Source organism: Taudactylus pleione, unplaced genomic scaffold (assembly GCF_031769625.1).
Source record: "Taudactylus pleione unplaced genomic scaffold, aTauple2 ptg000176l, whole genome shotgun sequence".
Classification (NCBI taxonomy): domain Eukaryota; kingdom Metazoa; phylum Chordata; class Amphibia; order Anura; family Myobatrachidae; genus Taudactylus; species Taudactylus pleione.
In genome coordinates this window covers 1,300,791-1,328,738 of record NW_028284578.1, presented here as the reverse complement: position 1 = coordinate 1,328,738, position 27,948 = coordinate 1,300,791, and the positions used below count along the sequence as shown (strand labels likewise).

Sequence of the window (27,948 nt, the reverse complement as noted above, 5' to 3'; positions counted from 1 at the left end):
AGATACACTGTTGCTCCCACTGATGACCTGACATGAACAGCTTTTTAAGCCATCCACTACCAGTGTGTCACCATAATAGCCACAATCTCTGTTGTCACAATTTAGTTTTGCAGTCGTTGTGCCCCAACATTAGAAGGGTTGAGCTAGTCAAAACTACAGTGCATCTAAGCATCATTACTCTCTCAATTTCTGCAGGTTGGAGATTTTGGTGATGCCACCAATTGGCCTACGCCTGGAGAAATTGCCCACAAAAGCACACCGGTAAGAAGCCAAAATAACATCCAACATATTTCCATTCTTGTATTTCCATCTCTGAGTCCCTGAATGGCTTGTACAAATTACAGCTGCCACTTCATTTCAGCCTTTGCTTGTAAATAAGGGAAGACTCCGTGTTACTGGAAGATGTTAACTTATTTTTGACAGTGGGATTTTCTGTTCTGCTTTCATATTTCTGTGCGTGTCTGGTACACTTTAAAGGATCGTGGTCTTTTTCCGGTGTTTGGCCCTTACTGATTGAAAAACTAGCCCTTACTGATTGAGTTATGGTGCATACACACGATCAGATTTTCCCTTCAGATATGAACGATAACGATTTAAAAATCGTTCAGTCGTTCATATCTGAAGGAAAATCGTTCATATCTGACATGCCTGAACGATGGACGATCAACGATGCGCGTTCCCGTTTGTCAGATAACGATTTCTGACATCTGATGGGTTTGCAGTCAGACTTGGACGATTCCATTCATTTTAATGCAGTCAAAAATCGTTCAAATCGTTCAAAACTTTGGTAAAATCGTTCATCTGACAAGTCTGACCATGTGTACGCTCCATTACATACATACATTTTCTTCAGTGTGCATGGGGAAAAAAAACAAGACTTTTGTGATTTAGGTGGTTTAAGTTTTTTTTCCCATTGATTATGCATGGGTTCGTTTAAACACTTAAGTTTAATGGATTTTTATGATGGGGTAGGAATGACCCCGTAGTGGTTACTGATTCATATAAAACAGATAAGTTGCCTCTTCTTGATCCTTGGTTTACTGTGCAAATTGGTGATAGTTGTACACTTAGGGTTCAATTCAATTGAACGTGATGTGAATAGCGCCATATAGAAGATCCCGGAGCTATTTAATTGTTTCCCCCACGCCCGGCACTTAGTCAGAGGATGTTGGTTAGTGCGCCTTAAGCCAGGTGTTTCCAAATTAAGTGCCGCCATGTGTTAGCGCCACGCTAAGCTGAGAGACCGCATTGTGGCCGGCACTTTAGTCAGATTTCTTCTGCTCGCACCCTCCGGAGGGTGCGAGAAGAAATCCTTTCGTTAAACTAACAGCGCGGTCAACTGAATAGCTCCAGGAACTCCTTCCCGAGGCTACTCAGCATCGCGCTGAATTGAATTGCCCCTTTAGGGTCTGATTTAGAGGTGGACACAGTTGGCAGCTGTATTAATTCCTCGCGTGCGTCTGAGTCGCACGGCACGGAACCTGATGGTCGCTGACTGAAGACGCAGCACGTTTTTGGACACGAGCCGTGGATTTCAATGGGTTAGGCAGATGCGGGCTTGTTGCTAACAGTGACTGTGTCTAAAACCGGGTAATACTGACTCAGGACGCCATGTTCAGACTGAGAAATTGCACCCGCCATAGGGCAATGGTGCGTCCAAAGACACACTGAGACTGATTAGCGCCGCTGCAAGTGAGGATTTCAGTATGAACAGAATCGGCTGCGGTATTGGCATAAAGGCCGGTTGTGGCAACACACGCAGCCTCGCCTACGTCCACCTCTAAGTCAGGTGGCAAAAGTCCATAGCAGGCTTCCCCCCCGCCCCTACACACAAATATTAAAGAGGAGTTAAAGGGCTTGTACACTGTCAGGTAACTTAGTCTGTGCTATGGTACATAAGACTGCTGAGCTCCATCAGTGTATTGTTGTGATGATAAAACTGGAAAGTAAATGAGTGTATTTGGTAAAAGTTGCAGGAGGGTGCATACAAGCCCAGTTATCTGACACTGGCAAAGCACCACATCTTGGTAGGTAGTCTCAGTGCTCTGTGTGTGTCTAGTTTGAATATATGTGCAGTGTATTATTGGTGGTAATTGGCCATATCTCTCTCTCTCTCCTGGTGTGTGACACCAGGAATAGCACAGACAGGTCCCCCCTAGCAGGATTTCCATTTAGGGATGCCCTCTTTCTGACCACTCCTGCCATGCCCATGGCTCGCAGTCTCTATTCTGGGACTGAGAGCCTCCCAGGCAGCGTGCAGTGATCGGGTGCTTCACCCCAGGATTTATTTTTAGGATCTTGGGTAGTGTAGCTTGGCCTGGGGACATGTGAAGGTTTCGGATTTCCCTAGCTCTTTGTGGATAACAGGTAAGGGAGACGTGTTTGGAGAAAATCTGTCTTTATACTCTATTACCTGTAGTTTAGAGACTGGCTGGGTGTCAGTTTCAAGCTATTTATATACAGGCCAGAAAAATATTCCGCAGCAGCAGTGTCATTTCATTGTTAATTGGGCAGTAGATTTTGTTTTTCTTTTATTGCCATAACCTAAGCTGTGATGACACGGTCTTGTATCTGCAGGCTAATCTGCAGATTATGCATCCTCTTACCTCCTGGTTCTAGGAAGATTATTGGCCTAGACTGCTGTGAATAGTGTTAGTGGACATGCACCGGACTCTGTTGCTTCCACCTTTTATTTTTTCGGGCCCTGTGGATAATTAATGAGGTGCTGGTCTCTGACTGTAGTAGTCTGTCAGGCTCCAGCCTTTGATCACCGGACGTTTGTTTGCAGCTCATGGATTGTTGTATTAACCTGTGGCTGGTGTGTGTGTGTGTGTAGGATGCTGAATTTAAGTGTACTTCGTAAAAACTTTCATTTACACCCAAATGTAATACCTGGGGACCTTCTGATATTAGTGCCTGAAATACATTGATTACTTTGTAGCACCAAAATAAAAAACTTTTAATTTATTTATAAATACAGCAGTTTGTGGGGAATTAAATTGTTTTTGCCTACGGCTGTGAGTAGTGGGTGCCAGTAGAAGCAATTCAATTGTTGCTCTGTTCGGGTACGATTGCCGTGGGCGCATAGATTTCGGCTTGCACCCTACTGAGGTGACGAGCAGAAATCGTCAAAGTACTGGTTTGGGGCACCCAAACCACTGTTTAGCCGCACTGACCAGGTCTTTAGACGGGTTTAGCTTTAGACAGGATGGTAGATCGGCAGCAACAAAATAATTACATCGCCACCTATGTGCCTAAGTTCACCATGGATGTGCAAACCTAAACGTAACAAGTTAAACCTACTGCTGCTCTATTTAATTTTTTTCATGTAAAATATTGGGCGGATTGCCTTCATAAATGGCTATGATAAGAATCTAGGGACATCTAGATTGCATTTTGCTTTTGTCACTATTATACATTTGAATAATTTTATTATGTTGAAAGAGGGCCTAGAAATTTGCTTTCTGCAAGTACAAGATGCAGAATGTGAGCTTTATATACTGTAGGATGAGATTTCAACACCGCCACTTCAAAGATGGTAGGTAAAGCAAGTATTTACAGGCTGCTGACTTCCATATAGACCAGCGGTGATCAATTGGTAACCCTCCAGCTACTGTGGGGCTACAAATCCCAACATGCCCTGCCACAGTTTTGCTATCAGGGCATGCAAAAACTGTAACAGGACATGCTGGGGTGTGTAGTTCAACAGCAGCTGGAGGGCCACTCCTTGCCCACCCCTGTTCTAGACGAACCATCTGCACACCACCTCGTCCCACGAAATGACCACCACCCCTACCCCCTCCTCATGCACCAAATAACCTTTCCCACCCAACGGTGCTAATTTTTGCACCCTGACAGATGTAGCCACCATGTCAATACCCATTTGGCTCCATTCATGTAAATGTCGGCATGTGACTATACGAAACAGCATTTAGCCAGCACTACACAGTCTTCATGAAGGAATGTGCCGGCCCACTGTGACTATAGCTGATCGTGAAGTTACTATTCTGTGGCAAATAACAAACAGTCCATGAGGGGGAAGTCAATAGTTTGCGCCAGTGACTGTCAATGATGGGCGCCCCCCAGAGCAATTCAATTGTTGCTCTGTTCATGCACGATAGCCACCGCAGCCATCTTTTCTGCTCACTGCCTCCTGAGCTGGCAAGCAGAAATGTGTGATAATTTGGCGCTCTGGCCAGGATTTTAAGACTGGTTTAGCTGTTGCACACTGCTAAACCTTGTCTAATTGGGCCCAACAAGCGCGATATTGGGCACCCAAAACAATTGAATTGCTACATTGGGTGCTCATTAATTACCACAGCTAAAAAAATACCAATTGAATCACTCCTAATTTGTAACGTCATTATAATAGTGAACTGTATATTTTTTTTTAAAAATATACCTAGAAGGGTGTTTTGCATTATCCCGAATTTTGGTCTTTGATCTGGGGTAATAACACTTATTCTGATCTCCAAAACAAAAATCAAGGGGGGACCCAACATTCACGCTATGTTCCAGGCAGTTTAATCCTCATTTCCCTAAAGCTGGCTGGCCACATGGCAATTATTTTTTATTTTGTCCCAATATATGGAACAGATGATTCTAAACAGACATGAAGCTTGAGCACCTCAGCGTAGATTCATCCCATGAGATGACCATTACACATAGGCCACTAGGGGCCATATACTGTTGTGCCCAGTGTAGATCCGCTTTATCAAGTGTCCAATGTTAATAGGCAACATTGTGATATAAGCACTAGTTGCCCCATACAGGCTTACAGAATTGCCATCGTTGTAAATCACAATATATATGCTATGTACATACAGTTGTATCAAACTGCCTATAAGACAAAGTGACTGTCAAAAATTCAACTCCTCCACTGATTTAAAATTTTTATTGTTTGTCTATAGCCGCCTCCAAAGTTACAGCCATCCCGAAGATCGTTTGTAAGGAAGGAAATGAAAGAAGAGAGTGCAGACGGGAAGGAGAACCAAAGAGTAAAATCTGATGAGTCCAGTGAAGAGAAGAACGGGGATGACGATGGGCCAAGGTCCGCCCACAAAAAGAAAGGTACTGTGTCGGGTGGGTTTCAAAACCTCTATTTTCTGGTTTAACACTTTAAAATAGCCAAGAGAAAAAAAGGCCACTTAGGCGTAGGACCTATTACTGAAAGTAAGACCATGGAGTCCAAGCCATACGTGCACCCAGGTGTTTGCTCTTGGGACATGTTCTGAAGACCGTTGATGTACCACAGTTGGCATTTTTGTACTGTGCGACTGACTTACAACCCTGGAAAATTATAAATGAGCCGTCTACCATCCTGAGTACTTGTTGGTTCTGTACTATTTGTGAGGTGATATTTTGTCTAGCCAGCTGTGTCCTAGTAGAGAAGGCTTTTCTCTAATAATAAAATAGTTCTGAAACTTTCCATTTTTAATTTTCAAAGTTGGATCACTATCTCCTCACTCTCACCACTTTCTACTTCTCTTTCCTCCACAGGAAATAAACACAAATGGGTTCCCCTGCAGATTGAGATGAAACCAGACGGACCAAGAGACAAAACAACTACAAGGAACAACCGTCAGAATGAGCAGCAGCGTCACACTTTGAATCGGAGCGACCCCAAAGGTATCAGCGGGTGTACAGTTTGCTAAATTCACAGTGACCCAGGAGCTTGACTCCTCTGTGGTTACTGCCAGCCAGGAACCGTTTTTTTTTTTTTTGTTTTTTTTTTTTACTTGTACAGTGTGCAAGCCAAAATGGAGTACCCAGTCTACCCTGTGATTCTGACCACCACATGCTCTGTCTAGTTCTTGAAAGGTGTTGAGTTTTGTATCTCACCAAGCAGTTCCCTTATTTTCCACCATTGTGTTGTCTACTGTGTTCCTTATTGGTGAGGAATGTAGAAGAGTTTCGGGGCGATTGTTGGGGTTTTTTTGGGCGGCGATAATAAATGAGCGCCCAACAGTGCAATGCAGTAGTTTTGGGCGCCCGTTAATTATCGCGCTTGTCGCTCCCCAAGAGCATGGGTTTAGCCGTGTACAACGGCTAAACCAGTCTAACACTACCTAGTGTACGTTTAGTGTACAGTGCACTGATACACACTGCGGGCAGCATTTGTTAAACTGTTTAATAAATATTTATTTTTCAGCTATTCATTCAGTAATGTCTGTGGTTCTCAGAGTACGGATTGACTGTATAGTTATGTCTATTGGGTTAACTGCAAAATGGTGTACGCTGCTCTGTGTTGCAGTCCTAGCCAGTCACCTAGACAGTTTTTTGTCACTGAAGAAATGTATAGGTTCTTTAGCTTGGTGAATTCCAAACCCGGTACTCGGGGGACCTCTAAGGCTGGGTACACATTAAAACAATATATCGTCCATTATACTGATTTGAGGTGGATCAGAACAATATATTCGGCACACTGTCTAATGTGTACCCGCGATTCTACACTCTCGTCAGCGACAACTTGTGATTGGCCGTTCTGCATAGCCAATCACACGATATTGCATGCCATGCAGTGCATATTAATAAAAGACGGACGAGTGATCAATACCGTCTTTTCTTAAATTTTCTAGTGTACCGGCAATCTTGCAAGGACTGGTGTGAAGGGTAATCGCCCCAACCATCTGCAAGATTGCCGGTCGTTTAAGGTGTACCCAACTTAACAGTGCATGTTTTCCAGATCTGCTAGTTAGTGCACAGGTGTATTCATTATGGCTGACACATTTTAAAAGATCCACAGGTGGTGCGAATTATTTCACTTGTTATACTGAGGAGATTTGTAAAACTACGCTAATGACCATATATTACCCATGTGGGATTAATCCATGTGGGAGTGTCTGTAAGTACTCTGCAAACTCTGAGTTCAGATGTCATCCATTATGGCTGGTGAATTAGGAAGGAATAAACTCTATGGTAAATATAGAGCTATGGGAAGGATTTCTGTAACCTGTATTAAAGTACTGTGGCCCTTTTGTGGTCACAGGACTTAGTGACGATGTACATGTAACTCTCAGTCCAATGCATGACCCCAAATAATAAATGTCTCTTGATTCTGATCATGCTTCTCTGCCCACAGCTTGGTATCCAGATAATAAGCAGGAGAGGGACTGGCCGGACTACGATGACACGTCTAGTGTAAAAAGCGAGGGAGCAGTTCGCGGTGGCTTCAGAGGAAGAAGTCGTGGACGAGGGAGAGGGAGGGGACGTGGAAGAGGAGGCACACGCTGTAAGTATTAATATATGTATATGCACATGTCATCCTTATACTCGGACACACTTCTCCATCTGAGAAAATGTACTCCCTTCCTTCGTACCAGTACTAGTAAAGTTTTATATTGTATCATTTTACCCTTTACAACATTCTGCTATGTGGCCACTGTATGTTGTTCTCCACTTTAGTGTTTCTTTTTGGTGGCCTCCACAGCTCACTTCGACTACCAGTATGGCTACAGGAAATTTGACGGCACAGATGGGTCACGAGGTCCAAAATATCCCAGTAACATCACCTATTACTACGACAACATGAGCAGCTCGGAGCTGTACAGCGTAGACCAGGAGCTGCTGAAAGATTACATCAAGCGGCAGATGTAAGTCACCTCTTGTCCTCAGAAAAGCCTGTAATGGAGTGTTACATTGTCCCCACCGGACTCCGTGATCTCCCTGGATTATAGAACACAGGGTTCCTTAAGGAGCTTGATGCATATACACCGTAAAGCAGCGGTTCTATCGTTTAAACCAGTGTTTTGAAAATAGACGGCTCATTTCATTTTTATAGAATGCACTAGATCAGAGGTTCCCAAACTACAGTCTGTTTTAAGGATATCCATGCTTGAGCACAGGTGCCTTTATTAGTACCTCAGTCAATTTGATTTAATCATCTAGCGTTAAGCATGGATATTCTTAAAACCTGGACTTTAATATCCGAGTTTGGGAACCTCTGTGTATAAATTAAAGCAAGAATCTGGTTGCTAGCGCCAGCACCTCCGCTTGGCCTCTTTTTATAAGGTTTGATCAATTTCCCCCATTATAGCTAGGTGTACTCAGGGATGACATGCAGCGTCCCTCGGGGCAATGGGTTAGCTTCATTCTTGTGAATACTGCTTCTGCCCAGCCTGCAGCACAGGTGTACGTCTTTATTACTGGCTTTGCATTCACTTGTGTGGTGGTCGTCTAACTTTAGTTATTGGCTTGTTTTTCCTCTGGCGTGTACTTTAGAATTAGATAGAATAATCTGAAAAATATATTTGCTAGAACGTTGTTGATATAGAAAAAGGACATCGAGCTGACCTACCATTAACAGTAATGCAATGTTGTATACCATAAATGATTACATAGGCCATTTTCTGCAGAGACTTCATTATTATTTTAAACAATTGATTTGACAATGGCAGCTGAGCGTCACTGGCAGTTGCGTTGGGGGTAATCCTTTCTGTAATCACTGGATCTTTTATGGTGGGCTCCTCTTCCCATGTCTATTCTGGACTTCTCAATCTTCTTGCATCTCCTGTTTTGCAGAGAATATTACTTCAGTGTGGACAATCTACAGAGAGATTTTTTCCTGCGAAAAAAGATGGATTCCGAAGGTTTCCTGCCTATTGGGTTAATAGCCAGTTTTCATCGAGTACAGGCTCTGACCACTGACATTGGGTTGATTGTCAAGGTGAGTTAGGTGGTCTGGATGTAACGCATCTAGCGGCATGTTACTAGAAAGTCATTTCAATAAATGTGATGTATTGTTATCTATTTAGAATACGATCACATGTTTAAACACAAGGTTAAAAATAAACTTTCCTCCTTCAGGCACTAAAAGACAGCAAAGTCGTGGAAATAATTGATGAGAAGATCAGGCGGAAGGAGCAGCCGTATATTTGGCCCCTACCTCCCGGTCAGTCTGCTGCAGATGCTTCTCAAACTGACTTCTCCCAGCTCATCAACTGTCCAGAGTTTGTTCCCAGGCAAGGATTCCAGAAGGAGACAGGTGAGTGCTTTCCATCCCTATACATTATATCGCATGGTCAAATTGTATCTGGGACTATATTGGGCTCCTTTTCTACCACTGAATGGAATCTGCTGAAGAGACACTACAGGGTGTTGCCATACGAAAGTTCATCTGCTTCGTGCCTACCTTTCTAATTGTTGCTGCTGTGTTCTAACGCTCTGTGCAACATTTTTCTGTTTCCAGAATCTGCACCCGGCTCCCCGCGGACCTCCAGCACCACTCTGGCCACAAAGTCCGAGGAAGTCAGCAACCTCAAGACTATGCCAAAGGGGCTTTCTGCCAGTTTGCCAGACCTGGATTCTGAGAGCTGGATAGAAGTCAAAAAAAGGCCACGGCCTTCTCCAGCCAGAACAAAGGTTAGGTCTAGGGGATAGTCCATAGGCATATTGTGCGATAAACGCAAGTCATGCATTTCCTTTTGCTTTCTGGACCACAGTTTGCTAGGCCAGTGTCTGCATACCATTGGACTTGCAGACGAGTGGTCTGAGTTCATTTATTTTCTGGTGTTCGAGATTGTACAGTTGTCACTTATGCATTTTGGCAGTGTGTTGGGATGCTCCGATTCCATTCATGTGTTTACTCATTAAAGTATGTTCATAGAAACTAGACAGAAACCGATGTGGCTGCAAAGTCAACTAAAATAGAGTATACCGAATAGTTGGCACATTAGCTGAATGCCCATACAGAAAAGATGTTAATAAACATTTAAATAACGAATCCCATATTTTATAGATTACTGCTCTCCTTTTTCTCATTTGATCAATTACTAAAATGCTTTTGTAATTTTATTTTAAGAATATTCTCAAACTTTTTGTTTTTTGCTTTACAAGTTATGTGGCTGACATGGATGCAGTAATTGGCACTGTAAGCATGGCTGAATGACTGTGACCCCTTCCCTTCGTTCGTTCCAGCTCCAGGGAATCTTGGCTGGTGCTAGTAGTAATCCCTCTTTTGAATTAACCTAGAAGCCTGAGGATGAGAAGTCTCCACAGCAGACAACCCCCACCCCAGTGACTCCCCCAAAACAACACAAAGAGCAGGACGAGCCGGAAGAGCTGGACTTCATGTTCGACGAAGAGATGGAGCAGATGGACGGCAGGAAGAACACCTTCACGGACTGGTCAGACGAGGACTCTGATTACGAGATCGACGACCGGGATGTAAACAAAATCCTAATCGTCACGCAGACCCCACCTTCACTTCGCAAGCACCCTGGCGGAGACCGTACCGGCAACCATACGTCACGGGCCAAGATGAGTTCAGAATGGGCAAAAGTGATAAATGATGGCCTGTTCTACTATGAACAGGACTTGTGGACAGAGCAGTTTGAGCCAGAGTATTCACAGATCAAGGTGAGTGAAGGGGGAAAATGATGATTCTACAGATCCGTTCATGTCAATACTTATTTCACTGTATCTGAAAGGTTGTCAGTGACCTGTAGGTTTGAAACAGTAGTTGACAACCTGCAATAAAACTTTCAGCACGCAAACATTCACATATTTATGGACCGGCATTAAGGAACTTAGGTGCCGTTGAAATTAATACTTGAGACCGAACATTGGGACATAACCGACCTATTCTTGGCAGGGTGTCATGTATGACCTGAGAGGCATATCATTTAAAATTAAATACTTCTGTTTATTCAAAGGGTTTGGAGGTCACAATAGTTATATAAATGAATCTCTACTCTGTTCCTTCTTTTTGTCAATGCTTTGTCACCAGAAGTCGCCAGTCTCGTGCACACGGCGTATATAGCAATGTAGATGATCAAGCAAGGAACGCAAAAAGCAGCGCCTGCTTTTATTTTGTTAAGTTGGCCATGTGCACTAACCAGGGTGAACTTATGAATGCACATGAGATATGGCCAACATTTTTGCTTTCAATCTGTTATGACATTATGGGCTATTGCTGGAACTTTGATGTTCTGCAGCAGCTGGGACAGTCCCCATTTCACAAATAGTAACAAAAAAATTATAATTTACTAAGGTTATTCTGTGAGGTTCAGCACCTCTTTAGAAGCAGCGGTACTGCAGGATTTCTAGCCATTTATATATGTTGTTGTTCTTATTTTGACACTTAGACCGGTTTGGCGCCCTCTATTTTTTTTCTTTTTCTTTCACAGATAGGCTTAGTGTGTGTAATGGCTAGAGTATATAGCCCGTCATGAATATCTACTGCTTTTGCTGCCTTGTGTGCCAGAGACACTTAAACATATTTGTTAAAACGTCAAATAACACCCATCGCATTGGTTTTTCGTTAACTAATTACAAATGTCTGGTTCCTGTACATCAGGGGTCTTCAACCTTTAAAATTGAAGATGAATATTCAACGAAGGGCAACTGCTGGCCATACACGCTACAATTATCGGGGCGATCCGCCTGATATCGGCGGATCGCCCCGATAATTGTAGCGTGTGGGGGGGCGACGGAGGGTTAAATATTGCTCGGTCGGGCATGCCGGATTGTCCAGCATGCCCGTCCGATGCGATATTTCCCGGTAAACTGTCGGCCGCATCGGGCAGTGTATGCGCGGCCACGGCCGACAGACAGACATTTCCTGTGTTCCTTCCTACGGAAGGAACAGGGAAATGTCTCCTCCCCCGGGGGCGGAGCGCGGATGTCTGCCGACTACTGTGAGAGAAATCTGTGTATGCCGGCGACATCTGTGGCTGGCAGCCGGCCAGATTAAATGTCTGACAGACATTTTATCTGGCCGTGTATGCCCAGCTTTAGCTGTACTGCGGTATTTAGACACTGCCCCATATTCACACAATTATGTACATGTAATAATGTAACAATTACAAAAGGGAATCTGGAGATTAAAATAACTACATATGGTTATAATTTAATACTACACTCAGTGGCGTCACTAGGGTTGGTGTAACAGAGTGCAGTAACTCATGGTGTGTGTCTCCTCCACCCTCCCCCACATGAATCTTCTCCTGACACAGACCATACCCCAATTTTAAAAACAAGGAAGGCCAGCGGCTAAACCCGTCTAATGTCCTGCTTTGCTGCCCAAACTCCTGACTTCTCACACATTTCTGCTCGCCACTGAAGGGCCATATTCAATTAGCGGCGAAAATGAAATGTTTATTTTTTTACCCCAAGTTTGCGCGGCTGTTTTTCGCCAAAGTACGCAACTTATGATATGTTCCCTTGGTAATTTATCATTAGGGGGGGTGTCCAAAGGGTTCTGAAAGAAATCCCCACATTTTTAGCCAAAAATAGGGATTTTGCTTTTTTTTTTTCTTCTCCATGTCTGGGATGGAGAAACCTTTTTCTCCAGTTTTTTTGTTGCCTTTTTTTGTAAAACATCCATTTTTCGCCGCTTAATGAATACGGCCCTAAGATTGCGAAATGTCTACCTGCGACTATGGCTGCCCGAACGGAGCACCAATTCAATTACTCTGTCTGGCACCCATTTGTTAAGGCGCCCAATAAAACAATTGAATCGCTCCTTGTATGTCAGTCATGCATATTAGAAGTCTGGTTTCTTTGACCTGTATAAAAGCACTCTGGTGCTTTCATACTGTACATGTGGCCTGGTGCCTTTTATATTACCATAAACGCCTGAGGGGGCGATTCAGTTGTTTTATAGGGCGCCTGATGGATCAATTCAATGCATCGTTACGGGCATACTTAACCCCGGTTAGACACATTTCTGCCTGCAGCCTCCTGAGGTGGTGAGCAGAAATGTACGATAAGCTGGGAGTTTGGGCGCCAAAGCATCTGCTCTATGCAGATAAACCCCTCGCTTGTGGGACGTGCACAAGCATTCTAACAGAGCAATGATTGAATTGCTCCGTTTTGCACCCAAAAAACAACTGAATCGTCCCCAATGTTTTATTATAAAGTGAATTAAACCTAAAATTCATGGTTTAGTGATTCAATCAGAAAAATGTTTTTCTATATAGAAAATATAATGTGTTGGTAACCTGTGACTGCTTGTCCAGGTGCCTGTCACGTGACACGTTCTTTGTCCTGCCTTGCACATGGTATATATCAGTCCTGTGACTTCTCTATGGACATATTCTAGGCCTGTTGGTGGGGTGTGACTGCTGGGCATGTCCAGGTAACTGGTTTGTGGGCAGGCTCACAGTGCATTGTCCTTATAATGTACAAGTGAAGGATTCCTGGAACGTACACCGATAAAGGACCGGCTTTGGCCATCTCTCAGTGAATATACTATTGTATGTAAGTGACTATATGTAGTTTTAGTGTTATTATTCTCAGCAAAGATATTTGCTACTGTTAGTCGTTTGCAGTAGACTGAATTGCACATTGTGAATTATCTTTAATAAGCAGGTGATGTAAAACATTTCTTCCATGATTTAAAAATAGTTTGTTTTCTATGTAGATTGATCTATTTCCATTTCTCTTCTGATATCCTCAAGGAGGCAAACAGGCTTGCATGGTGTTTTTGGCACTTTGATCAAGCAATTATCCTTGTGGCTGTGCCTTCCTGATACTGATAAGTCACTATTTTCAGGCCTGCGTAAACATGTTCACTTTAGAGAATACAGCTCCCTTAGGATGGGTGTAACACCACCAGTGACTATGCACCCTAATTGTACAGGTTAACGGACAATTACACGGCCTATTGGCATTGTAATATAGTTTTTACACTGTACCCAACGTCTGCCGTTGTGAGGTAGCATAGAACATGTAGTTTTCACCTTACTCACAGGCCATATTTTTATTTTAGTCTTAAATCTTGTTTTTTTATTTTAGGTTTTGTGGGACAAATTTATGATACTTCTGTATTTGGTGACATGAATCACTGTTTTCAGATAATTTAATTTGTTTTACAATAATCACTGTTTATAATAAAAATTTTTGTTTATATCAAAAGTTTATTAAGGCTTCTGACGATAACAGAAAAAAAAGACCAGCAAACGGCAATAACCCTGCGCAGGTCACTGTTTATATTATTATTTGAATGTGATGCAATATTGGGGATTGGAATGCTACGCTTTTTGTTAAAAGAATTGACTTGGTGGTAAAATGTTCCTCTATTGATTTGAATGTTTATGTGCAGGTTCCGATGCTTTGGCCCTCTCTGTTGTATAATCTTCCCAAGTGTGTGCACCAAAGGTATTGAACATGCGGCTCTCCAGCTGCTGTGGAACTACACCTCCCAGAATGCCCTGCCACAGTTTTAGCATGCCCTAATAGCAAAACTGTGGAGGGGCATGCTGGTGTGTGTAGTTCTGCAGCAGCTGAAGGGCCCATGTTGAATACCTCTGGTGTACACCATTGTCTCTAATCTGTGTATAGATGTTTATAATGACTTGTCCAGCTGAGAACTGACACTTCTAGCTCTTATTTCCTTTACTCTTGATACTGCTGTAAGCTTACATTCTTATATTGCGGAATAGACATTTAGGGGTAAATTTGGTTGGTTTTTCAATCAATCTAAATCAAAGTTGTGTTTCTGGGACTAAATCGCACATTTAATAACAGACAATTTTTGATTTTAGTGTTAATGTGTGATATAGGTGTCCTATTTACTAAGCCTTGGGGAGAGAGAGTACCAATTAATCAGAATCTTAACTGCCACTATACAGGCTGTGTTTGAAAAATGACAGGAGCCGATTGGTGCATATTTCTATCCACTTTAGATCTCTCCAAGACTTAGGAGTCTAGTTACTAAGCAGTGTTAAGGGGGGTATCCACTAGACGATAAAGTTGAACGATAATGATAAAATCGTTTGATAATCGTTCGATAATAGTTCAAACATCGTTGGAATATCGTTTGCAAATCGTGCAGTAATTGTTTCTAACGATGTACGATGCGCGCTCCCGCTTGATCGTATCCTCCATCGACTGAACATGCAGGTCAATTTCACTTGATTGCTTACAAATCGTTTACACATCGTTTACACATCGTTCACGCTGAACGATCAAACGATGAACCACTGTCTGCCCACTATAGCTGAAAGCTCTCAATCAGATTAAAACAACATAGTTTATTGTTAGATCTTTTGCAAATTGTTCAGAGTGGAAGATCATATTTCAAGGGAAACTTCAAGGGAAAATCATTAAGAGGTTGGACAGGGATAAAATTGTCTAGTGGATGCCCCCCATTAGGAGACAGAGTGAAAAGTGATAAGGTGCCAGCCAATCAGCTCCCAACTGCCATCTCACAGGCTGTGTTTGAAAAATGACAGTTGGGAGCTGATTGGCTGGCACCTTATCACTTTTCACTCTGTCTCCTAACAATACTTAGTAAATAGACCCCTTAGCCCTGATTTAGATTGATTTCAAATATACCTTTAGTAAATTTACCCCTTAATAGTCATAATAGTGTGAGCATTACATGTACAGTATTTTTTAAGTGACACAAGACCCTTTGTGCTCATGTCGTAATCCGATCCCTTTCTCATTCCAGCAAGAGGTGGAGAACTTCAAAAAAGTCAATATGATCAGCCGGGAGCAGTTTGACACTTTAACCCCGGAACCCCCTGTTGACCCTAATCAGGAAGTTCCTCCAGGACCCCCAAGATTTCAGCAAGGTAAGTGCAAGCAGTGATCTCTATGTGCAGCTGCTTTGTTCAATTGCAGAAATTCACAGCTACAAACGCATTGTGGTGGTGGCTCTATTTCACTATTAGAGGCCAGTTCCATTGTATGTGATGTTTGTCTTGTGCTTTTTGCAACGGTGTTGGAGGTTTTGTTTTTTAGCACCCAGATGCCTAGAGGTACGTGTAAAAATGTGATCTTGGGGCTACATAAGTGCTGTTCAGAGACGCACGTGAACTTGGGCTTTGCCTGCAATTGAATTTACCCTTTAAAGGTCCTAAGAATTAGCCCTAATTGATGTCACGTTGGGTAACAAATAGCGTTTTCTTTAATTGGAAATGTATTTACAGATGGGATGCTTTCTTTTGCTGAAATGCAGAGGAAAAATTCTGACTCTATAAATATTGGGCAGTCTTACCTCTCTTAGAAGGACCCTTTAGCTAGAGGTCTGGAAACCTTATTAGATGTTAAAAGGGTATTTTGTATGCACGCTATGTCCTTTAGTCAGCAGCCAACTGTCCTATTCAGCTGCTGTATTGGATTCTTCCTTCCAGTGCTTGAGGAGTAGTACGGGAGCTGGCCAGCAGAGGTCTGTACTGAGCAGCATGACCCTATTCAATTAAAAGATGGGGATTCCACGGAAGGAACTCTTGAAACAAGTTATTCCAGTTTGGCAGCTGGGGGAAGGAGGAAAAAGTATTTAAGAGGCTGATAATGAAGAACTTCTTTTTTTTTTTTTTTTTTTTTTTTTTTATCCATGCAGGAAAAGCAACAATTTGGCTATAATAGATCTTTATTAAGCTGTCATCCATGTATGCCTAAATAGCCCTTCTTGTGTAGATGTTGTAGGTTTCTCAGACATGGTCACTTTGAGTACAGGGGGAGGCCTCTTGAATGGAATATGTCACTGGGTAATGGTTTTATGGATCGGCTATGCCTAGTTCTTCTAGTGACACAATGCATAGGAATCTAGACCAGACTTCACCTTTTATACGGCCTGTCTACATTCTAGTGCGGACTTCTTACTGTCCCTCTGATTCTCCCATAGTTCCCACAGATGCCTTGGCTAACAAGTTATTTGGTGCTCCCGAACCTTCCACAATTGCCCGTTCCTTGCCAACCACTGTCCCCGAATCCCCAAATTACCGCAATGCTCGGACTCCACGCACCCCGCGAACGCCCAGGTTGAAAGACCCGACGCTGACTCCGCGCTTTTACCCCGTAGTAAAAGAGGGCAGGACGATCGATGCAAAGGTAAGATGATCACTCTCCTATACTTAATAGGAGTTGGGGTTATGCACACACATACAGACTGCATGTGGCTATCCACCATATTAAACATAAATACAAGCATGCCAAGTGATTTTTTTTTTTTTTTTTTATTTCTATTTCCTAGCAAGTTAACCTTTTTTATTCCTATTATCCCCACCTATGCAATAAAAGGTGGTCAGATCTATCCTAATTTTACCCAGACACAGGCCAAGATGTCTGCATTCATCAATGAACCAAATAGATTAAAGGAGAACAGCTGAGGAAAAATATATAAAAATGTCCTGAGAGGGCACTAAAGTGGGCTCCTTTCTAACCTTATATTATCTGGCCTTCTAGATATTACATTGCTCAGGAATATACAAGCCTTATTGTGTTTACTTGTTTTATTTATCTATATCAGAGTAGGATTCTTTTTAAATTCCTAGGACTGACCTAATTCCCTTTCGTTTGTTGCAGTGTACAGTTGAACCTGTAAATTTCAAGGCTCTATAAATTAGATATGAGATCTGAACAAGTTCTATAAATGTGTCATAAACGTAATAATGCCAGCAATCTTCTAGCTTTCACTAGGGAATAGTGTGAAAAGAACATCTATTGCGTAAGGGTAGATGACAGGAGGAGAAGTTGACCATATCAACCAATCAGCTTCTAGCTATCATTTTGTAGACTTGCTAAATAATAGCTAGCACCTGATTGGCTGCTATGGGTAACACCTCCACTTGTCCTCCTTAGAATATCTGATACATCTTTCCCCTTAGTTTGATAATGAAAGCCCAATGCCATTGTATATTAAATGTGTAATGGCCACACAAACTTCTTGCCTTCCCCAGTAGAAGGTGTAAACGTTTCCTGAGCCTTTCTGGCTGGGTTCTATTTTCTGCAAGCATTTTGTGCCCAGAGTAACAGTTTTGTTTACTGGTATTAATCAGATCAGTGTTTGCAAAGCATCAGAAGGCTCTTCTCAATAACAGCACTGTGACTGCTTTCTGTTTGCAGACGCCGCGAAAAAGGAAAACTCGTCACAGTTCGAACCCACCCATGGAATGCCACGTTGGTTGGGTGATGGACTCTAGAGAGCATCGGCCTCGAACTGCCTCTGTGAGGTAAGGTACAAGTGCTCACAACAGGGTGGTGGATTTGGCCGATGGCTGCCTCCACAAAGTTTCATTGAGTTGATAGTATAAATTTACATGAATATTCTGTATATTGGCCCCTTGCGAGTTACTGGGCTGCATTCATCCCACAAAACGTATTCCTCGTCCATGACATATAGTTCACTTTTAAAGGATATTTCTACTTCAGGGTCCACAGGGGTGACCTTGGGGGTATAGGTGATGCAAAGTCATCTGGACACCTTACGCCGTAAATTTTTCTCCCAGGATGCACTTGGGTCTCCTTCTATACTCCACCCCCGGGCCAGAGGCACGTTTCATTGGGTGCCCGGCTGGAGTCGGGTCGTTAACGTGCAGGGGGACTGTTAACACAGCCCTTGGAGATTTTTTTATTTTTAAAAGAAGTTTTATTAAGAATAGCGGCAGTGCGGACAGTCCAGGTGAAGTCCGCGCTACCGATCCGGCGCAGGTCCAGGGATCTCGGCAGGCCTCTAGGGTCTTGGCTCGCAGGGACCCTGGACTGCAGCCGGGACGCTACATGGACGCAGGTAAGCGGCGTGTCACCGAGGTGGCGCGCGCAGAGTTGCAGTCTTTTTTCCCCCAGAGCTGGGAATGACAGCAAGTGGGGCCAGGCACCCCCACTAGGCCACCAGGGACATTGGGCTGGAGTTCTGCGGAACGCTCCAGCGTCCCAGGGGTTACGCTGGAGCGTTCCCCTGGGAACGATCTAACAACCCCTCCTGTGTTATCCCCCCCTGGGGTTTACATGGCTGCAGCTTATGCCCCCACAAAGCTTGCTTCAGGCGACTGCACCCATGCAGGTGCAATCTCCCCAGTGGGTTAATACAGTTCCCACTGCATTGCAAAATGTTTTAGAAGTTCGACAGCAGGAGCCCCCTCAGGGCACAATGGCTATAAGATTTTTGCCGTTGTCCCAATCTACTCTATATGATGATGACGAGGTCTCATCTGAAGATGGGGCGCTCCCGGATGACTCTGACTCCTTCTCCTGTGTAGAGAAGTCGAAGTCCAAGATATATATTCCGGGTATGATGCAAGCTGTCCGTGCGGCCTTGGTCATAGAGGAGGACAATCCTCCAGCACCTAAGTCCAGACATGCCCTTTTTAAGCCTGTAAAAGTGGCCGCAGCCATATTTCCTTGTCCGACCAGCTGGTGGACCATCTGGAGGGGGCATGGAAAAATCCTGGGAAGCCTTACCAGCCACAGAAGTGTCTGGCCCATGCTTATCCCTTCGCTGAGGACTATTTTTCAAAATGGGAAACTTCACCAGTGGTGGATTCCCACGTCATGCGTTTGGTTAAAAATGCCACTCTCCCTATGCCTTCCACATCATCCCTGAAGGATGCCACAGATAGGAAGTTGGAGGTTTGCCTGAAGTCCATTTATTCCATTTCAGGTGCCGCATGCAGACCAGCTATGGCTATCTGCTGGGTGGCTCAGCTATGAAATACTGGGCAAACACCCTAGAGGGGTCCTTGTCTTCAGATGCGACCAGGGAGCAGTTGAATCTGGTGGGCAACTTGCGATATTCCGCTACCTATATAAATGAAGCGGCCTTAGATGTCAGCTTATTGAATGCCATTGCGGCTCGCTGCTCCCTGTGGCTTCACTCTTGGAGAGCAGATGCGCTCCAAGAAGGGCTTGGAGTGTTTACCCTATAATGGTAAGTTCCTGTTCGGCAATGATCTGGACAAAATTGTGGATACACTGGCAGCCGCTAAGTCAGCATGCCTGCCTTCTGCACCTGCTCCCTCGGGGTCTCGGACTTCGTCCTTTCGGACCTGTCAAGCCCCAGGTAAAGTTAGAACCCAGTCCTTTCCTAGGCCATCAACCACCAAGAAAACTACCAAGCCTAAGAAACAAGCTTGGAGTGCGAGACATCCTTCTGCCAAGTCGGTAATGGTAGCCCATTTGCGGCTACAGGGGGTCCGCCTGTTACCATAACTGGACAACCTTTTGCTGTTGGCAGGGTCTCCAGAGGTACTTCACCACCACCTACAGCTGACAATGTCTGTACTTCAGATGCACGGGTGGTTGATCAATTGGAACATGTCCTCCCTGATCCTATCTCAAAGGATGCTCCATCTGGGAGCTCTGTTGTATTCCCAACAGCAGAGGATTTTTCTGGCCACAGACAAAATCTCCACTTTAACAGAAGCGAGTGTGCAGATGCCTCCACAGTCGCTGAGTGTCCATACACTCAGCCATGCAGGTGCTAGGAACCATGGTGTTGACTTTCGACATGGTGGAATATGCCCAGTTTCATTTCCGGCCTCTGCAGAAATTGATCCTCTAGGTAGGACGGATTGCCACATCGGATAGAGACACAAACAATTGTAATCTCTCCGGAGGTACGGCTATCTCTGCCTTGGTGGCTGCAGTCAGCCCACCTCACCAAGGGGTGCCCCTTTTGGATTCCGGACGCCAGTCTCCGGGGTTGGGGTGCAGTGACAGGTCCACACTCCTTCCAGGGACAATGGACAGCAGAGGAGTCTGCCCGAAGTTCCAATATGTTGATTGGAAGAGCAGTCTTCAGGGCCCTACAACAAGCCAGACTCATTCTTCACAGAAAACCTGTGCAAGTTCAGGCAGACAACGCCATGACCGTGGCTTACATAAACCATCAAGGAGGGACTCGAAGTGGACAGGTGGGGCCTTCCAAACGTGGACCTCATGGCCTCTCTACAAAATCACAAACTGCCACTGTACGGGTCCAGGACGAGAGACGTCAAGGCTCTCTTGGTGGACGCACTGTCAGTCAAGTGGACCTTCCAGTTTGCGTACCTCTTCCCTCTAATCTACCTTCTTCCTCGAGCGCTTCGGAAGTTCAAACAAGGAGGTGGCACTGTCCTGCTGGTGGCTTCAGCATGGCCCCGATGTCACTGGTTCTCAGATCTTCAGAGTCTCTCCATCGACACTCCGTTTCTGTTGCCTCAACGTCCGGACCTGTTGTCTCAAGGTCCTTACCTGGGTCGTCTGTCTTTGACGGCGTGGCTCTTGAGACATCCCTCCTAAGGTCCAAGGGTTTTTCCGGCTCTGGTTAATGCCATGCTCAGAGCACTGAAACCTGCCTCTGGCAGGATTTACTACAGGGTGTGGCATACCTACTTTGAATGGGGCCGTCCCAGAGGTTATGACCCCCAAATGTTTAGGGTATCCAGAGTTTTGGCTTTCCTGCAGGCGGGTTTGGACCTTGGTCTCCGCCTTGCTTCACTGAAGGTGCATGTCTCTGCCCTTTTTCAGTGTAATTCCAGCGAAGGATTGCTTATCTCTCAGATATCCACACTTTTCCTTCAAGGGGTCCTTCGCATTCAGCCTCCCTTTGTCCCTACTGTGGCGCCTTGGGCTGTTCTATATGAACCACTGGACTCGGTGGATCTCACATGGCTTACTGCTAAGACAGTTTTTCTTATGGCTATTGCTTTTGCCAGAAGAGTGTCAGATTTGGGGGCTGTCTCTTTGTCTTTCCCCATTTCTGTTTTTTCACCAGGACAGGGCGGTGCTTCAGCCCTGGTTTCCTTTCTAAGGTGGTCTCTAGTTTCCACATTAATGAGTAAAGTAAGTAAATTATTGTGCCGGCCTTTAATTCCCCAGACCTCTCGGCAGGTGAGGCCTCTTTACATTCACGAGGGCCTTCCAGTGCCGCCCTCTGTAACTGCTCTTTCTACTCGGTCTGTGGTCCTTTTGTGGGCAGCTCGCCGTGGCGCCTCGGCTGTTCAGCTTTGTAAGGCGGCCACATGGTCTTGCCAGAACACCTTTCTGAGGTATTATGCCTTTGATACCTTTGCCTCTCAAGATGCATCCTTCGGGCGGCAGATTCTCCTCTCTGCACAGGAGCGTCCCCACCCTTGGGGGTACTGCTTTGGGACATCCCCAAGGTCCCCCTATGGACCCTGAAGTAGAAAATGAGATGGTAAGAACTTACCTTTTGTGATCTCTTTCTGCGAAGTCCATAGGGTCCACAGGGCACTCACCCTGTCGCACCTGTGCTGCAGATGGGCTTCGCTCTAGTCACCGTTTTTTCCGTCGCCTTCTGTGTGAGAATGTGATTCTTGTGTGTCTTCTCTCTCTTATCCTCCTCCGGCCTTTGGCTTTCTACGAAACTGAGGTGCCTTCGGCCCGGGGGCGGGGTATAGAGTGAGACCCAAGTGCATCCTGGGATAAAAATTTACTGTGTAAGGTGGCCGGATGACTCTGCATCACCTATACCCCCAAGGTCACCCTGTGGGCCCTATGGACTTCTTAGAGAGAGGGATAACAAAGGTAAGTTCTTACCATTTCTCAAATTTTTTCTTGTTTTTGTTACAGCTCGAACGCCAGTCCATCGGAGGGGGCCCCAGCCCTGAGCAACTATGGATGTACCCCTCAGTCTCTGCCAAAGTTCCAACATCCTTCCCATGAGTTACTGAAGGAGAATGGATTTACACAACACGTTTACCACAAGTACCGCCGACGTTGCCTTAATGGTAAGATGTGCCAGGTGCATGCACCTCTGAATATGATTGGTGCAGTCTATACAGTGTAAATATGACCGTTATTTCTCCCTACCCAGAGAGGAAACGGCTAGGCATCGGCCAGTCCCAGGAAATGAACACACTATTCCGTTTCTGGTCTTTCTTCCTCCGAGATCACTTCAACAAGAAAATGTATGAAGAGTTTCGACAGCTGGCTGTAGAGGACGGGAAGGAAGGGTACAGGTTGGTATCTGCTAGTTTATCATTTTGAAATTAATTTAATAAAGTAGATGACAAAAGCAGATTTGTTACACCTTGTATGTTTCCTCCATCACATAGGAGGCGTTCTGAGGTGCTAAAACTAAGGAGTCCTCATACTTTGCGGTGTGACATTCATGTTTTCCTTACAGGTACGGGTTGGAGTGCCTTTTCCGATATTACAGCTACGGTCTAGAGAAGAAGTTCCGGGTTGACATATTCCGGGACTTCCAGGAAGAGACCAGGAGGGACTATGAAACTGGTAAGTGTGTTTGTTTTTTTTCTTCTTTATTCTTTTTTTTTTTTACTATTTATTTTTTTGTATATTCAATGTTTATTAATCTTCACAATGAGATCCAGATAATTATACAAAAGATGATAATACAAAATCAAACACATTGTAAATAAATTTTTCAAAGATAACGTAAAGAAATAAAAATATCAAGAAGGGGATAGTGAAAAAAAGAATGTAGGAAAACTCATCAAGGCAAAAATGGGTCAAGGGGGGAATAGAAGATCGGATAGTCTATTTATATTAAACATAAGATACTGTGCCCAAATAAAAGCACTTTTACTATTTTGCCAACTGGTCTAGGTTTTTAAATCATAAAAAAAATATATAATATTGTTGCTGTTGTGCTGCTTCCACCCATAATGTAATCACTATTGTTCTCGTTAAAGGTCAGCTGTACGGACTTGAGAAATTTTGGGCCTTCTTGAAATATTCCAAAGCCAAACATCTGGACATTGATCCAAAGTTGCAGGAATACCTGAGCAAGTTCCGCCGGCTAGAGGATTTCCGAGTAGATGTAAGTAAGGTGGGCGGGTTGTGATGGCTTTTAGCAGGATGTGGCAAAACATTGTTTCAGAATATGCCTGTTATCTACTGTTCGGTGGGATAGAGCAGTACGTTGATTAAAAGCTCGTCAGAAGATTTCTGATGACATTAAATGCGTCTTATGTTCTCCGTGACAGGCTAAAATACAGGAATTTGAGGGGGGGGGTCCCAACGGCCACATGTATTGTAAATATTTTTGTTTTTCCCATTACTGCACTAGAGCAAGGGGATTTTACAATGTAACACATGTACTTATCTCGTACATGTAGCGGAGGCAGACTTTTTTTTTTTTTTCTTTAGCTCAGAGATGCACAGTAGCTGCTGTTTACGAGGGAGAGAGTGATACATGGTTTTTGTAGAGATTGTATGGGACTAATTACTTTATCTATAGACTTGCTCTCCTGGTGTTTGTGTAACTAATACACTTTTCACCACCCCCTTTCAGCCACCAATGAGTGAGGATGGAGGATCCCGGAGGCGCCATTCATCAACAGGTGAGGGTAGGAAAAGATACCCTTCTCAGTCTTCCAGCAAAGGATCCACTTCACACCAGCCCCAAGCTTCATCCCATAACCCAACAAAAGAGGACGCCAAAGGACAAAGCCACCCCTCGTTTTCTACTTTGGATTCCCAAACGCCAGGAGGGGGGAAGTAAAGCGGATTAGATTGAAAAGAATGATTGTTTTTGGGGGGAGGGTACACGTGGGCAAATTCCTTGATGTGGGATGAATTTGTGGTTCACAAACAGAATGGGTTTCCCGCCACATCTCACAGGCTTTCATTCTACAAGAAGCAGAGACTCCATGTTTTGGAGCAGACTGACTGTTCCCGCGGCTTTCCTGCAAGGGTGGCAAGTGCTTATACCCCCTCCCCCCCCAAAAAAAGAAGAAAATCTCAGTTTGCTTAGGGGTATAAAATAATTTTAGGTTCTCCTTTTTTTTTTTTTTTTTTCCCCTCTTTTAGCAGGAACCTGGAGGAAGGGGCTTGAGTTGGGAGGGAGAGGTTTTTTTTTTATTATTTTCCTTTTCGTTCCTTTTTAAATTATTGAAATGCTACCCTCCCCTCCTGAGCAAGGGGCCCTCTGGGTGGCGGAATGAGTGCAGGACTCATCTCTGCTGATTGCTGAACTGGCAAAGTATTGCTGTTACAAGCTTGGAAGGACAGAATATCATCATCACTGGCAAAAGGAAACAATCTCTTTGCTCCGAAGCCACCTGTGGTCCACCTGGCGCACGTGGCTGCCATTGATTCTTCTCCTGGACGCAGTATAGAGAAACTAACTGTTGCCCACTTGGTGGTGGTGTTTCTCTTGGCTTCACTTCCCACAGCACGATCACTGAACACCATCACACACAGCTCAACGCTTTTCACGACAGCCCTGCGTTCGTTTTTTTTTCCCTCTTTTTAAAGATATATATATATTTTTATTTGTTTTTTGTTTTATTGTTACTTCAGACTGTGAAAGAGAACTACAGAAAAAAAAAACTTAATTACAAATGGCTGCATATTAAAAAAAAAGAAAAGAAAAAAAAATGTAATACAAAAAAAAAAAAAGACTGCCTTTACCTTCCCCTTAAGGTTATACTAGCAGATGACAAAGCAAACAGTACAAAAAGTTGCCTTATAAAGACTGTGGACCGGTGGCAACAAGTGAGCAGTTTTTTTTTTTTTTTTTTTTTTTCCTCATCACTGCCACTTATTTCAACACAGATGATTTTCTCGTCTTGGCTACCCCCCAGTGTGTTACTGGACATTCGCTAAAGTGTTTGCCACTAAATGCAGAGAGAATTACTTATGTTTTCTTTTTTTGTTCTGGGAAGTATGGATTTAAGATCATATATATATATATATATATATATATATATATATATATATATATATATATATATATATATATATATATAATTTGCGCAGAGGTTGGTTGTTTTGCATCTGCTGTGTCTTTTGAGCAACTACAGGGCTTAATTCTACCAAATGCTGGTAGAGTGGCTAGCATAGTGATCCTGCATTGTGCAGGCTGGCAACTTTGGTCAGATGGGAGTCACAGAGCACCAGTAAACAGACCCATTTTGACTGGTTAACCATAATCACTGCCACGGTTTAGTAAGTGAAAATTCCTTGTTTCTCAAATGTAAACAAGAATGGGGTGTTAAAAAAACAAAACAAAAAAAAGCAAAATAATTGTGTAATGGCTCGACATATACTGCCATTTCATACAAGGACAATTGTAATTGCATTATATAGGGAGGATCAGAGGGAGAGGGATAAGGCATTCAGGGTACCCTAAAGGTAGGGTAATGTGTATGTAATACCTCAAGACGAAGCCTTGAGGTGTTCAAATGACTGTATACTAATTTGACTTGTTCCCGTTGAAAGAAAGATGATCCTCCTTAAGCCTTTGCTTCACCAATCACCTTTTATAAAAAGTACACTCTCTCAATTCACTGAGGGTTAAAGTATACCCGTCACCTGCATGCAAAGATGGCAGCCTTTTTATGGGCGGTGCCAAAATTCTTAATACAGCCAGCCAATGAATTAGGCATTAGTGAAATCACTGTATCATGCGGCACTAAGGGAAATTGATGGGCTTAAATATTAATTTAGCCCACAGAATGGCTTCCCCCACTGCCTTTTGGCAACGGGTATGCTTTAACAGTGAGCTAGAGGAACCTTTTTTGTGTATCAGCTGTTGTTGAATTGAATCATGCTGGAAGTTACTGCTTATTCCCTGGTTTAATTCTTTATTCCCCTACCCTCAATAAGTACAAGCCGCCAATCATTCAATATGGCTAAATTGCATCAAAAAAATGTAGGGCTGGATCCTTAAAGAAATATTTTATTGTTGATTTACAAAACAAATGCTAATGGTTCCCTTTATTTTCCCTGCAGTTAAGAAAAGTCACACAAAGTGTTCACCATTGCTGGTGTTTGGGTGCCAGCATGCCATTTCTCCCTACTTTTATAGTAGCGTGGTCCACTGTGGGAGTATGGGTGAGGGGTTGGGGGGGAAGGGTCCCTGGAACTCTTGGAATCCTTTCAGACATCTTGATGGTGCTTTAAGAAAACTCCTCGATACCCCCTCCTCCATTTATATTTAATGCAGCGGAAAGGGTAATCGTAGCCCAAAATGTGGTTTGGTTTTTGGGGGTATGTTTGTGCTAAGGAACTTTTATCTCCTATAGAGATATAAATATATATATATCAGTCATGATAGCTGCTCTTGTCCTTTTTTCCTGGCCTACGTCTTGTTTTTATGTTGGAAATTTGACAGTGTGGGCAGTTTTTTTTTTTTTGTTTTAAACTGCTCCTCCCTTAATTTTTATTTGGCATTAGGCAAATGGAGGGAATATAACCTTTCCTCACCTTGTTGCACCTTACAAGAAACTTTTGATGATTACTATAGTACTGGTGCCCTTCACTCTTTAATGGTACCAATCTACCTAGCTTTCAGCACAGGAATTTATTCATACCATTAACCAAATTTTAGCTTTCTCCTAAAAAAAAATGCGTTCTGACCATTGCTTGGGTTCGGCTCCCAAATGTTGACCCAAGAGCGAGCACACATTCTAGGTTCAGAGATTATAGGTTTCACAACACTTCGGGCCTTAGATTCTCAATGCATCATGCACTGGGCTTCTAAAATAATCCCAATTACCTCCCTCACAAATCCTTTACCAACTTTGAAATACCACACACGCTAAGGTCACTGATTTGACATCCATGCAAGCTGCTGCCTCTCAACATGGAATGCTACAAGTACATAATCTTGCCCATTATACTCCAATAAATCATAAAAAAAAAACAGAAGAAAAATGAAAATCTAAAAAAAAAAAAAAAAAGAAATATATATAAAATGTAAAATACTTGAATGAGCGCTTGTATTATAACATTAATATTATTCAGAGTATCCATTCTTATTGCGTTATGATTTGCTTTATAGCTGTGCTTTAGTCATGGTAATTTGTGGTAATTCTACTTTTTCCTTTTTAATACAAAAAAAAATGTATAAAAATAAAAACCTTAAAAGACCAAGTTCTGTGTTGCAATTGAGTTTTTTCTTTGTTTAACTTCTGCTTTGTGCCGTTGAAGGATATAAGGCTTGGAAGGGGCCTTCTTTAACTGAATGAGATTTTGTGCTGGACCGTGTTGGGGAAACTTGTTACCACAGGTCCAGTATGACTTGCCAGCCTCGTCGTTTCTACTTAAATTATATTAATGATTGGAGAATAATCGACTATGCTAGAATTCGCGAAACTATCCTTTTATGATTTTTAAGGTACTCATTTTTATAACTCGTGTTCTATCTAAGGGGGCAACTCAATTAAATGAGATGTTGCTTAGCACCTGGAATGAGTGCCCGAAGCGCTTCAGTTGTCCCCATCGCGCTCTGCACTTAAGTCGGGAGATGCAGTTTATGGCGCCTCCGTCTTAAGTGCCTGCTGCGATGCTGTTAATGCACGAGCT

General features: G+C 43.5%; 1 protein-coding gene across 3 annotated transcripts in view; it reads left to right on the top strand.

Annotated features, from left to right (window-relative positions):
• The window catches only part of LARP1 (La ribonucleoprotein 1, translational regulator), a 59,522-nt gene extending 32,006 nt beyond the window's left edge, over positions 1-27,516 (top strand). The window contains exons 3-19 of one of the 3 annotated variants that reach the window (XM_088475671.1): positions 196-261; positions 4,911-5,070; positions 5,500-5,628; positions 7,082-7,231; positions 7,430-7,592; positions 8,521-8,665; positions 8,806-8,983; positions 9,188-9,360; positions 9,970-10,356; positions 15,398-15,521; positions 16,577-16,782; positions 17,797-17,903; positions 22,243-22,400; positions 22,487-22,631; positions 22,799-22,908; positions 23,328-23,455; positions 23,930-27,516. In XM_088475671.1, coding sequence (XP_088331797.1) covers positions 196-261; positions 4,911-5,070; positions 5,500-5,628; positions 7,082-7,231; positions 7,430-7,592; positions 8,521-8,665; positions 8,806-8,983; positions 9,188-9,360; positions 9,970-10,356; positions 15,398-15,521; positions 16,577-16,782; positions 17,797-17,903; positions 22,243-22,400; positions 22,487-22,631; positions 22,799-22,908; positions 23,328-23,455; positions 23,930-24,139 — 2,739 coding nt within the window. In that variant the 3' untranslated portion in view covers positions 24,140-27,516. Of the gene's footprint in view, positions 1-195; positions 262-4,910; positions 5,083-5,499; positions 5,629-7,081; positions 7,232-7,429; positions 7,593-8,520; positions 8,666-8,805; positions 8,984-9,187; positions 9,361-9,969; positions 10,357-15,397; positions 15,522-16,576; positions 16,783-17,796; positions 17,904-22,242; positions 22,401-22,486; positions 22,632-22,798; positions 22,909-23,327; positions 23,456-23,929 lie in introns of all 3 variants that reach the window. The other 2 variants (XM_088475670.1, XM_088475669.1) reach the window with 2 other exon arrangements.
• Positions 27,517-27,948: the final 432 nt, after the last annotated feature.